This window comes from Panthera tigris, chromosome D3, assembly GCF_018350195.1.
Source record: "Panthera tigris isolate Pti1 chromosome D3, P.tigris_Pti1_mat1.1, whole genome shotgun sequence".
Taxonomy (NCBI): Eukaryota; Metazoa; Chordata; class Mammalia; order Carnivora; family Felidae; genus Panthera; species Panthera tigris.
In genome coordinates this window covers 44,218,970-44,231,494 of record NC_056671.1, presented here as the reverse complement: position 1 = coordinate 44,231,494, position 12,525 = coordinate 44,218,970, and the positions used below count along the sequence as shown (strand labels likewise).

The 12,525-nt window shown below is 39.2% G+C and overlaps 2 protein-coding genes across 10 annotated transcripts in view; one reads left to right on the top strand and one right to left on the bottom strand.

The window, feature by feature from the left end:
* ESCO1 (establishment of sister chromatid cohesion N-acetyltransferase 1) overlaps positions 1 to 5,985 on the top strand; it is an 80,879-nt gene extending 74,894 nt beyond the window's left edge. Inside the window, exon 14 of one of the 3 annotated variants that reach the window (XM_042962695.1) lies at positions 5,904 to 5,985. In XM_042962695.1, coding sequence (XP_042818629.1) covers positions 5,904 to 5,932 — 29 coding nt within the window. In that variant the 3' untranslated portion in view covers positions 5,933 to 5,985. Of the gene's footprint in view, positions 1 to 28; positions 1,778 to 5,870 lie in introns of those variants that run through there. The other 2 variants (XM_042962693.1, XM_042962696.1) reach the window with 2 other exon arrangements.
* The window catches only part of GREB1L (GREB1 like retinoic acid receptor coactivator), a 175,488-nt gene continuing 166,286 nt past the window's right edge, over positions 3,324 to 12,525 (bottom strand). For 5 of the 7 annotated variants that reach the window (XM_042962687.1, XM_042962690.1, XM_042962688.1 and 2 more), the window contains 5 exons: positions 11,840 to 12,067; positions 10,575 to 10,716; positions 9,545 to 9,745; positions 7,645 to 7,783; positions 3,324 to 6,068 (listed from right to left, as the gene is read on the bottom strand). In XM_042962687.1, coding sequence (XP_042818621.1) covers positions 5,905 to 6,068; positions 7,645 to 7,783; positions 9,545 to 9,745; positions 10,575 to 10,716; positions 11,840 to 12,067 — 874 coding nt within the window. In that variant the 3' untranslated portion in view covers positions 3,324 to 5,904. Of the gene's footprint in view, positions 6,069 to 7,644; positions 7,784 to 9,132; positions 9,746 to 10,574; positions 10,717 to 11,839; positions 12,068 to 12,525 lie in introns of those variants that run through there. The other 2 variants (XR_006210061.1, XM_042962691.1) reach the window with 2 other exon arrangements.

The window sequence follows — 12,525 nt, the reverse complement described above, 5'->3', positions numbered from 1 at the left end:
CAGTGTGTTGTCATTTGTGCTTTTTCAGGGAGTTAAATTTGATACCTTAAAATAGAATTAAAATAGTGGCTTCTTAAAAGTTTCACCATTTTGCCAAAGGATCAGTATGTCAGTAACAATTCTGAACTTGGTCTTCAAAAAGCAAAATCCTAACATGGAAATATTCTGATCTTTTGAAGAAAGAGCCATAGCCCAAGAATGAAGCACCACTATGGTCTAACATAGATTATTTTTATGAGCTGAAATGATAATCATATCTTCATTAAAAACCAGCTGAAATTTAGAGCTTTAAATTATCAGGTGTGTATTTTATCCCCCTATAGATGTATGCTTTTCACATTTATAGAGTGGTATAAGGCTCTGTACTGTTCTTTGTAGGGGTGTAAATATTTCCCTTTGACTCATCATAATGGTCTCACTTGACACTCCCTTGCCTTTGAACTTTAAACTCTTACAGTCACCCCTGGTGTCATCATTTGCCTGACAGGGACTGTAACTTTTTAAAAAGAGCATGCAATTTTCGTGTATAGTATAGATGCTCTATTAACTGTTAATCTCATAATACAGATCCAGTTTGCATAGAAACATGGTATGCTGCTTTGGGGAGCCAGAGTTGGTGTTTTCTAGGGGACTTGGAAGTAGAGAATATATATCTATTGGTTGGTTTAAATGTTACAATTACTAGGAAGACTGTTTTCATGTTTATATTGAAGAAACAGCCCCTCAAATAACTTTTACAATCTAGGTGTTTCTGTAAGAATAGCATTAGTAACATCTAACTTTTGAGTGTTTGCTATGTGTCACACCTTTAATATAGTGCTGCATTATTTTTTTAATTGTCATGACAACTCAAGTGAAGAATCTGGAATTTAGAGATTAAGAGACTGCTTTATAGGAGTCTGGGTGAAAAATGTTGAAACACTGAACTAAAGTTATGATGTGTTGATGAAGATGAGGAAACAGATAAACTTTGAGGAGACAAAATGGAAGAATCGAAAGAGTTGATAACTGGCCAGAGAAGGATCATGGCAAAGAATTTAGGGTAATTTGGAATTTTGAGTAACTGAATAGATGGATTGGCTCAGAAGGGAATACTGGAGAATTACTGGGAGAATTGGACTAGGAAGGATGAGCTCAATTTTGGTAAAGATTTTGACGTGGTTGCAGAATCTCCAAGGGGAGATACCTGTTTGGTATATAATTGGATATGTTGATCTAGAGTTTGAGAGAAGTTTGAACTAAGGAAATTTAATAATTATTCAGAGGTTTAGAGGAGATGTCCCCACCCTGAGGTTTGTAAAATGACATGGTAGGAGAGAGTTGTGAGGAATACCATCATTTAAGAGTCTTGAAGAAGAGTACCTGGGAAGAGGTCCGAGGATCAGAAGAGAGTGGTAGAAACCAAAGGAAGAGTTTCAAGAATCAGGAATGGTCAGCACTGTCATATCACAATTGAAGGCTAAAGAGTGACACTAGAAAAAGAAGAGTGGTCTTTTCAGAGTGGTGGAGGCAGTAATGGACACTGTGAGTATCCACTAATGGCCACAGTCAAACTTCAAAATAAGTTGATTCTGTAATTGTGATGATCTAAAGATGCCTATGAATTTGTCAGCTGCCCTTGAGTAGTTGTTGGTTCATTATAAAAATACCTGCTGTATAGATGTTCTAGAAACTACAAGTATAGACAGGAACCACAAGGTTTTATGGGTTATGCCCTTGTTTACAAGGACGTGCAGTGTTTTTATTTTACAAGAATTATTAAAAAATCAGTATTTTACCATTGGGTGAAGTATGACTATCTTAAGGACAGTAAGTATAATAGACATGCATTGATATTTTAATTGTTCTTGCTTACATTGCGTGGCTGCCCAGCTAGGGTGTCTGGATAGGAACACAGATAGAGACCTGCCTAACCATATGTCACCAGGAGTTACAGTTGCTGATTTGATTTATGGAAGGTAGACATATGTATGTCTTCAACCTATTCTCATGGCTCTTGGGCCTTTGGGCAGATAAAGGGAAGATAACTGTCTTATAATAACCCCTCCTCCTGCCATACCATTCTAGTAAAAATAAAATACACTGGACTACTTACAGAACAAAGAAGTGGTCAGAAAACAACTTGCTTTTTTTCTTAGAACTTATTTCATCTTTTGTCATAGTCACTGAAGTAGATGCTTTCCTTAGCTCAGCACTTGAAAGTTAAGAGCAGAAGGAATTTATTGTGTGAATGAATGGCTTTAACCCTTGGCCTCAGAGGCCCTTACTGAAATATCTTTAGTGATGGTTTCTTTCAGTGAAACCAGGGTTTCAGTGCTAGGGCAGAATTCTCCTAGACCTGGAGAAAGCTTAAGGGCCAGTTTCCATGGCTAAAGAGAGGCCTAAGGGATATTTGTTCCCTGGAATAAACTGAAAGTTATTCCAGCTTTAGGTAGTTGAATCCAAAGGAATAGCAATCAGATCCACAGCTTTAAGTCTTTCCAATGGAGCAGCTGCTTTGGAGTATGTAGTGGATCTCTGGCAGTTTCTGCTTACTCCCAAATCTGTCACCACACTCAAATGTTTATTATCGTCTCTCCTGAGGTAACAGCCAGGGGTCCTTGGCCTAGAAGAGTGTTTTTGTTTTGTTTTAAAGCTTGAGAGAGTGTGTGCAAGCAGGAGCAGGGGAAGGCCGGGGGGGGGGGGGGGGGGGGGCGGCGGGAGAGAATCCCAAGCAGGCTCCACACTGTCAGTGCAGAGCCCGACCCAGGACTCGATCTTATGAACTGTGAGTTCATGAGCCAAAATCAAGAGTCGGCCACTTAACTGAGCCACCCAGACACTCCTAGAAGAGAGTTTTCATGGTTCTGTAGCAAAGTCTACTATGCTAGCACTCTTAATAGAACTGAAAGCCATTTTTCTGAAATAACAAAGTTATTCTTTAGGTAGTTTGGAAATGGAGATGAACACCTCATGTCATACTACACAGTTCTAGCAACCCAAAGTTCTGTTTCTAAGGACACCAAAATGAATACAGTTGCCATCTATAAAAGATTGGGGTTATACTATGAATATTTCTAATGCCTCTTTAATAGTCATCATTTGTAAGGTCTGTCATCCATAATATGGAACTCTGCAAATGGGCATGATGTGTGTATACTTTATATGTGTGTACATCTTCTTTGTATAAGCTACAGCTTTTCCACTCAACAAGTATTTATTTAACACTTTCTTGAACTGTTAGGTGAGAATAGTTGAATCTTAGAGTCATCCAGCCTGTGATCTGTGGACTTCCAGTCTTTTTTGGACATACCAGAAAATCAGGGTAAAGAAAACACTTCCTGTTTAAGGGGATGGGAGAGAATTTTAATACATTCACCAAATTAAATGAAAAGACAACATACGGTAGACACAACTTAAAGACAATTTAGAATCATAAACAAAATGTGAGGTAGACCGACTAGTGTAATTCACCAAATTTTGGTTAAGAAAATTTTACAGTAATAAGGTAACACAGGTGCTTCCTTTTCTAAGAATCACAAAAAGCAGTTGCATAAATTACAGCCAAAATAATTGAATACAACAATTCTTATTCTAATTTTAGTTTACATTCAGTATTAACCTGTGTGAACTGTCATACATGGCAAGGTTCAACAGGTCTATAGATCAATTATTATGCAGGCCTAGCAAACACATTCATACCACAATGTTTTAAAGGATGGCAAGGCTTGAAGCTGAACACACCAAGGTATGTATTAACAAATCATGGTGTCCTGTGCTTGTGCAATTTTATCCTTAAAGGAGAAGGACCTAACATTCTCTAAGGAATTATACGGATAAGATGATTTTAAAAGATCCAAACCTTAGTAAGATAGGCATTGAGAAGAATAGGCAGGTCAGTTTGAGTTCTCCATCTTTGGGGTGATGGTCTTTGGCTTTGTTCTGGCATTTTTCTTCCACAGGGTTTAATAGTATTTAAGAGATCACAATCATTTGATTTTTCAGAGTACAGCCCTAATATGGAGTACCTGCATCTAAGGTTACTACTTTAAAAAAACACGCTTTATAAAGACTTTGAAGCCATAAAGCCAGAAGAAACCCTGAGAGGCCATCTGCCCCAGTTACAAGTGTTTTGGGATTATTTCAAGTATTTTATTTGCCCTATAAATATTGGAATATTGCACAGTGGGTTTCTTGATATCCTCTGCATTAGGCCCTTTCAACAAAACAGGAACAATTGAAATACATTCATATCTAAATCAACCTGCTTCAAAACGTACCTCTTTACCAAAAATTCTGTACTGAAATTATGAGTATTTTTGAAGTATACATAAGGCAGATCCTTGTTGAGGGAGAATTTAAAATGGGGTTTAAAGGAATTGTTCATTTCAAAATACATTTAAAGCATCGTAAGCTATATTAAAACCAAGAGATCTGCAAACCATTTTCAGATTAGTACATTCCATTTTTTCACTACTGTAAACTCCTTGTTATCACAAGCTAATAAAGCTGGTCAGTTAACGTTATTTGTTCTAAGTAAATGCAGGCTGAGTCAGCCACCTCTCAGTAGTTTCAGGCCATAAGTAAGACTTCAAGTAAAAATGGCCATTTTAAGTGGTATGTGTGGGCTCATGAGAAAAATGTCAAATTGTTGAATGATAACTAGAGTAAGCACAAACTTCCAAAGGACTTCATTTGTTCTAGAACATTTTCTAAAAGTCTGGGTTTCATTAAAATACATGGTGAGAAACTTACACTGTTGGTACTGAAAAAAACACCCCCTACCAATTTTAGTGAGTCAGAGACTTTTAATGGAATCTTTCTTACTCCTCACAAAAGAATCACTGGTAAGATTAAAACAGTGGTCTTTCTATGGCTCTGTTTCCCATTTCAGCAGTTTTTGTGTTGTTGTCTATATAAGGTAGCTGATATTTATTCAGTGTATTTTTTATTAAAGGAAGCTTTGCTTGAGGCCATGAAAAGAAACAAACTAGTTCCATTCCACACAGAACCAGAGCCTGACATTTAGCTTTGCTGGTGCCAACTGCTTAATCCCAACCAAACAGGGTGGGTATGGGGTGACTGCTGAAAGCTTCTTAATTGGCTCAACTACTGAATTAGGTTCTCCTTGTACAAGTTTAAACTCTGTTCCATATTCTCATAGACATAGTGTGCTTAGAGACTGGAAAGGTTTTTAAAGAATGAAAAAAACCAAAGGAATTTCAGCAAGGAGAAGCTGCATAAATGCATACAGTGCCTGCTCTGCATTTACTGATTTGTTTGTTCAGTTTAAATAGTAAACTTTTAACTCGTGTGGAAATTTTGCCAAAAGTTTCAATACATATAAGATTATAAATCTTAAACTAACACTGCACAGAGAAAGACAAAGCTACTTTTTTTTTTAAAATACAAATATCTTCTACATTCTATCATTTCAGACCCCTGAGTAGTACTGTACCAAAGTACAGATCTGAAGAGAAACTGAGGGTTCAGGCCTCAAACGTTAATCTTCATTTAATTCCACACCAGTGGTGTGAGTCTCATGTAACACATTCAGGCTAGCTAATGCTGAGAGTCCGTTTTCCCCCTAACACGGTATAGTAGAAAAAACAATGCAAACTCCACGTTATTTCTCCAAAGTACACCCTCCTCAGGCTCCCATGGCAGACCATGTCTTAAGTAATTGCATAACTGCCTAGGGTGGAGTTAACCTGAATTGAAGGTCCCAAAAGTGGAACTGAAAGAGAGTGATACCTCAGAGACCTGCCTCAGATTGGGGTTGGAGGGGCAGATTTCTTTGGAGAACAAATATGTTGCACTTTGCTCCACAGTGATTGTACTTTAAAGGAAAAAAAAATCCCAAATAAATGTTTCTGCCCCAACCCACCTAGGCATCCCTTTGCTATTTTTGGTGTCTCTGAAAGGTCATACGTGGCGGCCAGTAAGAAAGTAGAGGGGCTTGTCATCACTGCTGTTAGCAGTTTGAAACTCGTCTCGGAGGCGGAACTGCCACTCATCCTCCAGCTCTAAGCGGACAATTGTTTGGCGTAAGGAGCTTCTGTCTTGGCAGATGACACACAGGGTAGCACCTTCAGAAAAAAAGGCAGAAGTGCATCTTAGGTTCAGGGATTGAAATTACGAAGAGCCTATCATCGTTTTCTGATTATGTCCTCTAAGCTGACACATCTGAGAACCAACATATAGGTAAGTAACCTGTCACAACTGCTCATTATAATTTTCATCTTATTTGAGTTCAAAAATAAACTCAAGTTTTGAGTTATCAGATCCAAAAGTTAAGAGTGTAAAGTGAAAAATCTCCCCTTCCCCTGTGGTAACCAATGGTAAAACCAATGTTCTATGTGTCTAGAGCAGGGGTTCTCCACCTCGGCACCACTGGATAATTCTGTTAGGGGGGCTGTTCTGTTCTTATAGGATATTTTAGCAGCATCCTTGGCTTCTCTTTTACTCACTATATGCCAGCAGCACTTTCCAGTGTGATAGTCTGAAATGTCTCCAGATAATGCCAAATGTCCCCTGAGAGGCAACCTCCCTCCCTCACTGTTCCATATGTATTTTATGCATATGTAAATACACATGTTCATCTATTCTTAAATTCTACATGAGTGAAATCATACAGTATTTGTTTCTCTGACTTACTTCACTTAGCATCATATACCCAGGTCCATCCATGCTGTTGCAAAAGCAAGACCTCCTTTTTAATGGCTGAGTAATATGCCATTATATACAAATACATCTTCCTTACTGATTCATCTATGGAGGGACACTTGGGTAGCTTACATATTTTGGCTATTGTAAATAATGCTGCAGTAAACATAGGGTTGCATATATCTTTTCAAATTAGGGCTTTTATTTTCTTTAAATACCCAGTAGTGGAATACTGGATAATATGGTTCTTTTTTTTTTTTTAATGTTTATTTATTTTTGAGAGAGTGATTGACAGCATGTGAGCGGGGTAGAGGCAGAGAGAGGGAAGGAGAGACAGAATCCAAAGCAGGCTCCAGGCTCCGAGCTGTCAGCACAGAGCCCAACGCGGGGCTCAAACTCAAGAGCAGTGAGATCATGACCTGAGCGGAAGTCCAGTGCTGGGCCGACTGAGCCACCCAGGTGCCCCAATTCTATTTTAAATTTTTGAGGAACCTCTATACTGTTTTTCACAGTGGCCTGTGCACAGTATGGTGAATCATACTTTGTTCACCGACTTCAGAGGTCATCTTGTCAGGATTATTCATGATACATAATCTGCAGTTTGTCCTTGGGCAGATCTTTTTGTACAGTGCATACCTGTTGAAGCAACTTTAGCTTCTATACCAGAATCACATCTCATTAAGCTGAGTTTTATTACAATGAGATTATTTGAAAAGCATTATTTCTCTTCTTGCACTGCATCATTCTTTTCTAGAATTAATGGTAAAAACATATTTAATGTGGTCACATTTCTGGCCATCTATCTGTATTTTGTCCTGGTATGATGGACTTGATTCCACCCACACCCCAGTTAAGAAAATCATGGCCCTCGTTTAAAATAAGCAGGGTATTCAGTTTACTGGCAAAAAAAGATTATTAAAGTGCTTTTTTGCTCACTTCCCTATTTTGTTCAGCAGGAACAATGGCATTCACAAACAAAAGACACTAAATTTGGTATACCTTTTAGAAACTTAAATTTCTTCAGAAGATCAGCACCTACAAAAGAGTCACAGAGGTACAAGAGAAGTCCACTGAAAAACACCCCTTCACAGTTGACATTGCTGGAGTGGGGTCTGGAGCTGATGTAGCATATGGCCACCTGGAATCATCAAGCAGACAGCATGGGCATTTCAAAAAGCAGGCAAAACATCTGCACTTTAGCTGAATAAGTCAGTACCTGCCTATTTAGTTATTCCAGGGTAAGGTAAAGGACATACATTTTTTTAATTGAAACTTAAATAGGTTGGTTATTTAAATTCTGCACCTCTTTTATTTAGTGTGCCAAGTTTTAACCTATTTACATCTTGTTTCTCTTGATAAAGGACAGTTACGAGAGAATTAGTAGTAAGAAATGAAACAGGCCTCTCCACCTAAATGTCTTCGTAAAATGAAAAATGGTCTTCCACAAAAAGGCACACTTGGGATGAAATGTTTAATTTTTTTAAATTCTCATCAATAAGGTAATCAGCTTTTCATTTAAATACACTTAAATTTTCAGACAGAAGCTTCAAGCAGTGCATAATTTTAAGTATTTAGTTCTGTATGGCTTTCATGTAAAGAAGACAGCTTTATAAAAATTACACGGAGGTAAGATAGTTGGGAGACCTTGAGAACAGGGGCATGGCTTAATGACTGCACCTGACCACTTGGATCCAAGTACTGGTTCCTCTGCTTAGTAGCTGGGTAACACTGAGCAGCTTCCTTCATTTTGCCATACCTCAGTTTCTCTGTCTGGCGAAATAGTAGTAGTACCTGTTTCATAGGACTGTTTTATGAAATAAACACTGTAAACCACTTAGTAGGTATTCACTGTTAGCTGCTGTTAGTAGTAGTGTTGAGACTGTGTTGTCTAACATCTTGAACCCTGGACCCTGGGGTGGAGGAGTCTAGAGGCCTGGGTTAGACACATGACTTAGAGATACTAATGGTTTTTAAGGTACCTTCTACAACTCATAGTATAGATTACATTTTCATTCTTATGAAATTTCAGTAAAATTGATTTAAAAATCAGTTTCCATAATTGAATACATTTGGATTTCAGTCTGAAGATATTGTATATGTTAATACATACAAAGAAGAAAACCTAAGAGTTTTATACATACAAAGAGGAATGTATGTATGTTTTAATACATACAAAGAGGAAAACCTAAAATACGGTTTACCAAAATGTTACTGTTCCCATTACAAGTGATTCTTTTTCTTTATACCTTTTAAGTTATTTACAGAGGATATTATGTTAGTGAACAGTTAAATATTTTTAAAATATTACTAATAATTGTAGAGGAAAGCTTCGTGGCAGAAGCCCTTAAATAAAGTCCTGAAGGCCATCAGTGGTCAAAGGTGCAAGTGGCAAAAACTAACACTGATGGGGAATTTGAGACAAGAGAAAGAATGCAAAATAAGGAAACAATGGCAAAGAAAGAAATCCTAGAATGGGAAGTGGTGAAGTGACAGCTACAAAGGTCTCCTGTGATACCCTAAATTGTCCAGCAGTCACTGAGCTTCTGTTTTGCCTAAAACAGTGGCTAAGACACTGTGTGCCTTTGAATTATTAATCACGTGATTATAATACGGTCTGATACGTTTTAGGACAGCAAGCAACTGCTTCTGTCCACAGTCACTGAGGTAGGCTCAGTGGAACTGACCTCTGAGCTAAGCTTTGCATGTTCACTGGCTCACTGGACAGCAGGAGTAGGGATGGGGAGGGACAGTTGCCATCACATCTTGTGTGAGCCTTTTGCAATGTGAGTATGTCACAGGCTCCTTTTTTGTCTCCACTTAAGCTTTCAAATGGGAGCTAAAATGGGAAAGAAATTGATGGAAATGGGTAAAAGCACAATACCAGCCCTCTTCCCTTTACCTCTGGTCCAATGTTAAGGTAGCAGTCAATGGCCAACACAGGACTCTTGAAGTTATGGATGGCTTTGGGGAAGAGTTTGTAGGAAGCATGCTGAAGGAACTTCTCCAGGAGAAACTGTGCAGGGGCTGCCAGTAGTGTGTGTTCACTGTCGGGAGCACAGACATACTGAAGGGGCAAGATGGGTGCTAAGCTCTCTGACACCTGAAATCAGAGCCGAGATTATCATGGGAAATAGGTCTGTCACTGGATGAAACGGGCAAGGAAAAATGGCATTGCACGCTAACGGTCCCCAAATAGTAGTAGTAGCACAGTGACAGATGCTAGGCTCAGAGGTTAGTTTGTCCTTCTTGGGTTCTGGACTTTTTTCCCCCTTGGGAATAGGTTGGGTCTCACTTAACACACAGCCAGGGCAGGAGAAAATGGAAATGTAGGCTTCTTTGACAGTTACTGCATTTAGCAACATTGTGAGGACCAACAGGAAGCCTTTCACAGTGCTGCTGGACGTGGACACGTTAAGTCCCATCCCAGCACATCCAAAAAATAAAAGCGAAGAGGTTTCTAAGCTCCACTGGGGAGTTCACATGTTATAAATTAAATTATTAAGACAGTAAATGTCTTAAACAGAAAAGGGTAGGTCCATGGAATTCACCCTCAATAAGTGTTGATTGGTCTTACTTTCTTAAAACAACAACAACAAAACTGGCAAAAAACCAGACAAGCATCTTAATTTACATTTCTCTTATGTATTAAAGAATGTAAAAATGTTACTTTTGCCAGTTTATAAAGATAGAATGTTAAGTTTGAAACAAGATTTGATGGAATTGTTAAGCCTTAAATCTAAAGAAATGTACATCTGTTGAATTTTCAAGTCTTTTGTTTTACTCTAGATGAATCCTCAGTAAGGAGACAGACTGCATATTTGGCATTAAGAACTGACTCCCTTGTGTTATCTCACTTTCCAGTCAAGTGGCAAGTACTTAATGCCAGTACCTAATAACAAAGAACAGTAGAATCAAGCTTGCAAACTTACCATAATCTTTGGTTTAATGATAAAGTCCCTTTGCCCTCCAACCTGAACATGTTTCTTCATGAGACTGAAGTTATTAAAGCGGCAGATGAGCAGGCCACTACTGTTTGTTCTCAGGTTAAAGTCAACATCTTCACAGAAATACCTAAATCATAATCACAATAATAGATCTCTGACTACCTGTCGCGTCCCAGCCATATTTGTGTTTTGTTTTGTTCTGAGACGAAGAGAGAGAACGAGAACATGGGAGTGAGCATCGAAGCAGGGCAGAGGGAGAGGGAATCTCAAGCAGGCTCCATGCTTAGTACAGAGCCTGATGCGGGGCTCGATCCCACGACCCTGGGATCATGACCTGAGCTGAAATCAAGAGTCAGACATTTATCCTACTGAGCCACCCAGGCACCCCTACATCCCAGCCATGTTAATTACATACATAAAGTCTGTTAGGAGACAGATTCAGAATCAACTTTGCCTTCTTGTGGAGCTGACCCTCTTAACTCTGCTCAATTCAGGGGCTCACAGGCCAGAGTTAAAAGAAGGAGGAAGTGAGAGGACTTAGGCCCCAGACATTCCATGAGGCCTTGGGTATTCCCGAGCTGAAACAGGACTGACTGCACATTCTCTGTATTCTTGTGGGACAGAGATGCAGAGGTGCTCCCAGTTTAACAATCCTGGCTGCAAACAGGATGAAACATCATCTGCCATGAAATAGCTACAGAATATTCTAATAGCTAAAGATTGGGGGTTGACGTAGGAGGACTTTATGGTTCCTGACATTCCTCACTTGGCCATCTTGGATTTTCCAGGATGTGGACATTATTTATTCAGGAGGCAAGACCAGGGCTAGTCTGCTTATTCCCACCTGTTGGCTTCTCCCTACAGGATCCAGATCTCTGGATCTTACTAACATTTAGGGGAAGGATTAACTTCTGATTTCTGAGGATGGAAGAGTTCACCTTCAATGGGTTAAGGACCCACCCACACTGATCTGTACTGATGTAATAGTTTTTGTCCCTCTTGTAGTTCTTGCTGAATACTGGGATGGCTAAAATACATTTTCTAAGCATTTCATGTTGTAATTATTATTATTTAAGGGTCCGGGTGAGGATGAAGGGGGGCTTTGGGGTTTGTGATCCCAGTTCTCCCTCCTTGTCCATAAAAAGAGATTCTCGGGTTTTCGAAGACAGAGGAACAAACATATTATAGGGGTCAGAGTTGGGCGGAAGCAAACATGCCTGGAATGCTTGCACCCAGGAGGCCCGACTTACCTGTTGAAGTCATACTGCACATTCTGAGTCAAGTCTATGTTAAGGAGAATGAAGTCATGCACATGGCACCTAGAGAATGGGGCTTTCAGGCTCTGAGAAGTCAGCTTGCTGCTCCATTTCTGTATGCCAAGGATTGCGTAGTGGATGATTTTTGGTGTTGCTTCAATATGCTGCAAGACGCTCTTCAAGGACACATTCTTACTGGAAACTCCTGCTTCCATGGGCTGGCTATGAAATGTCAAGTTAGTTTATATAAGAGCAATAAATATTACTGGAGAGAGGATCATTTTTGAAGGGATAACACTACTATACACTATTAATATCCATAAAGATATAATTAGCTGGCTTACTTTATATTAGCCTGGAATGGAAAAGGACGTCAAGCCTAGTTTTCATGATGCCTGTCACTGCTAACTTAAGGAAATGGTCTTTTGGGGGTGGGGCTTACCACTTTTAAGACAGAGAAAAAAACAGCCCAACTCAAAATGACTAATGAACAAGAAGTTACCAAAGAAAGGGAGCCAGAGGTTAGAAGCACACAAGTATACTTCCCAGTGTTGTAATTCTGGTATAGTAAAGGAGTATTTGAGAATGTCACTGGCTTCATATTCACAGTGGAAACATAGTGTGTGAGCTGGAAGGAAGGGCCAAGAGGTCATCAGTGGGGTGCTACTGGTATTTAGGGA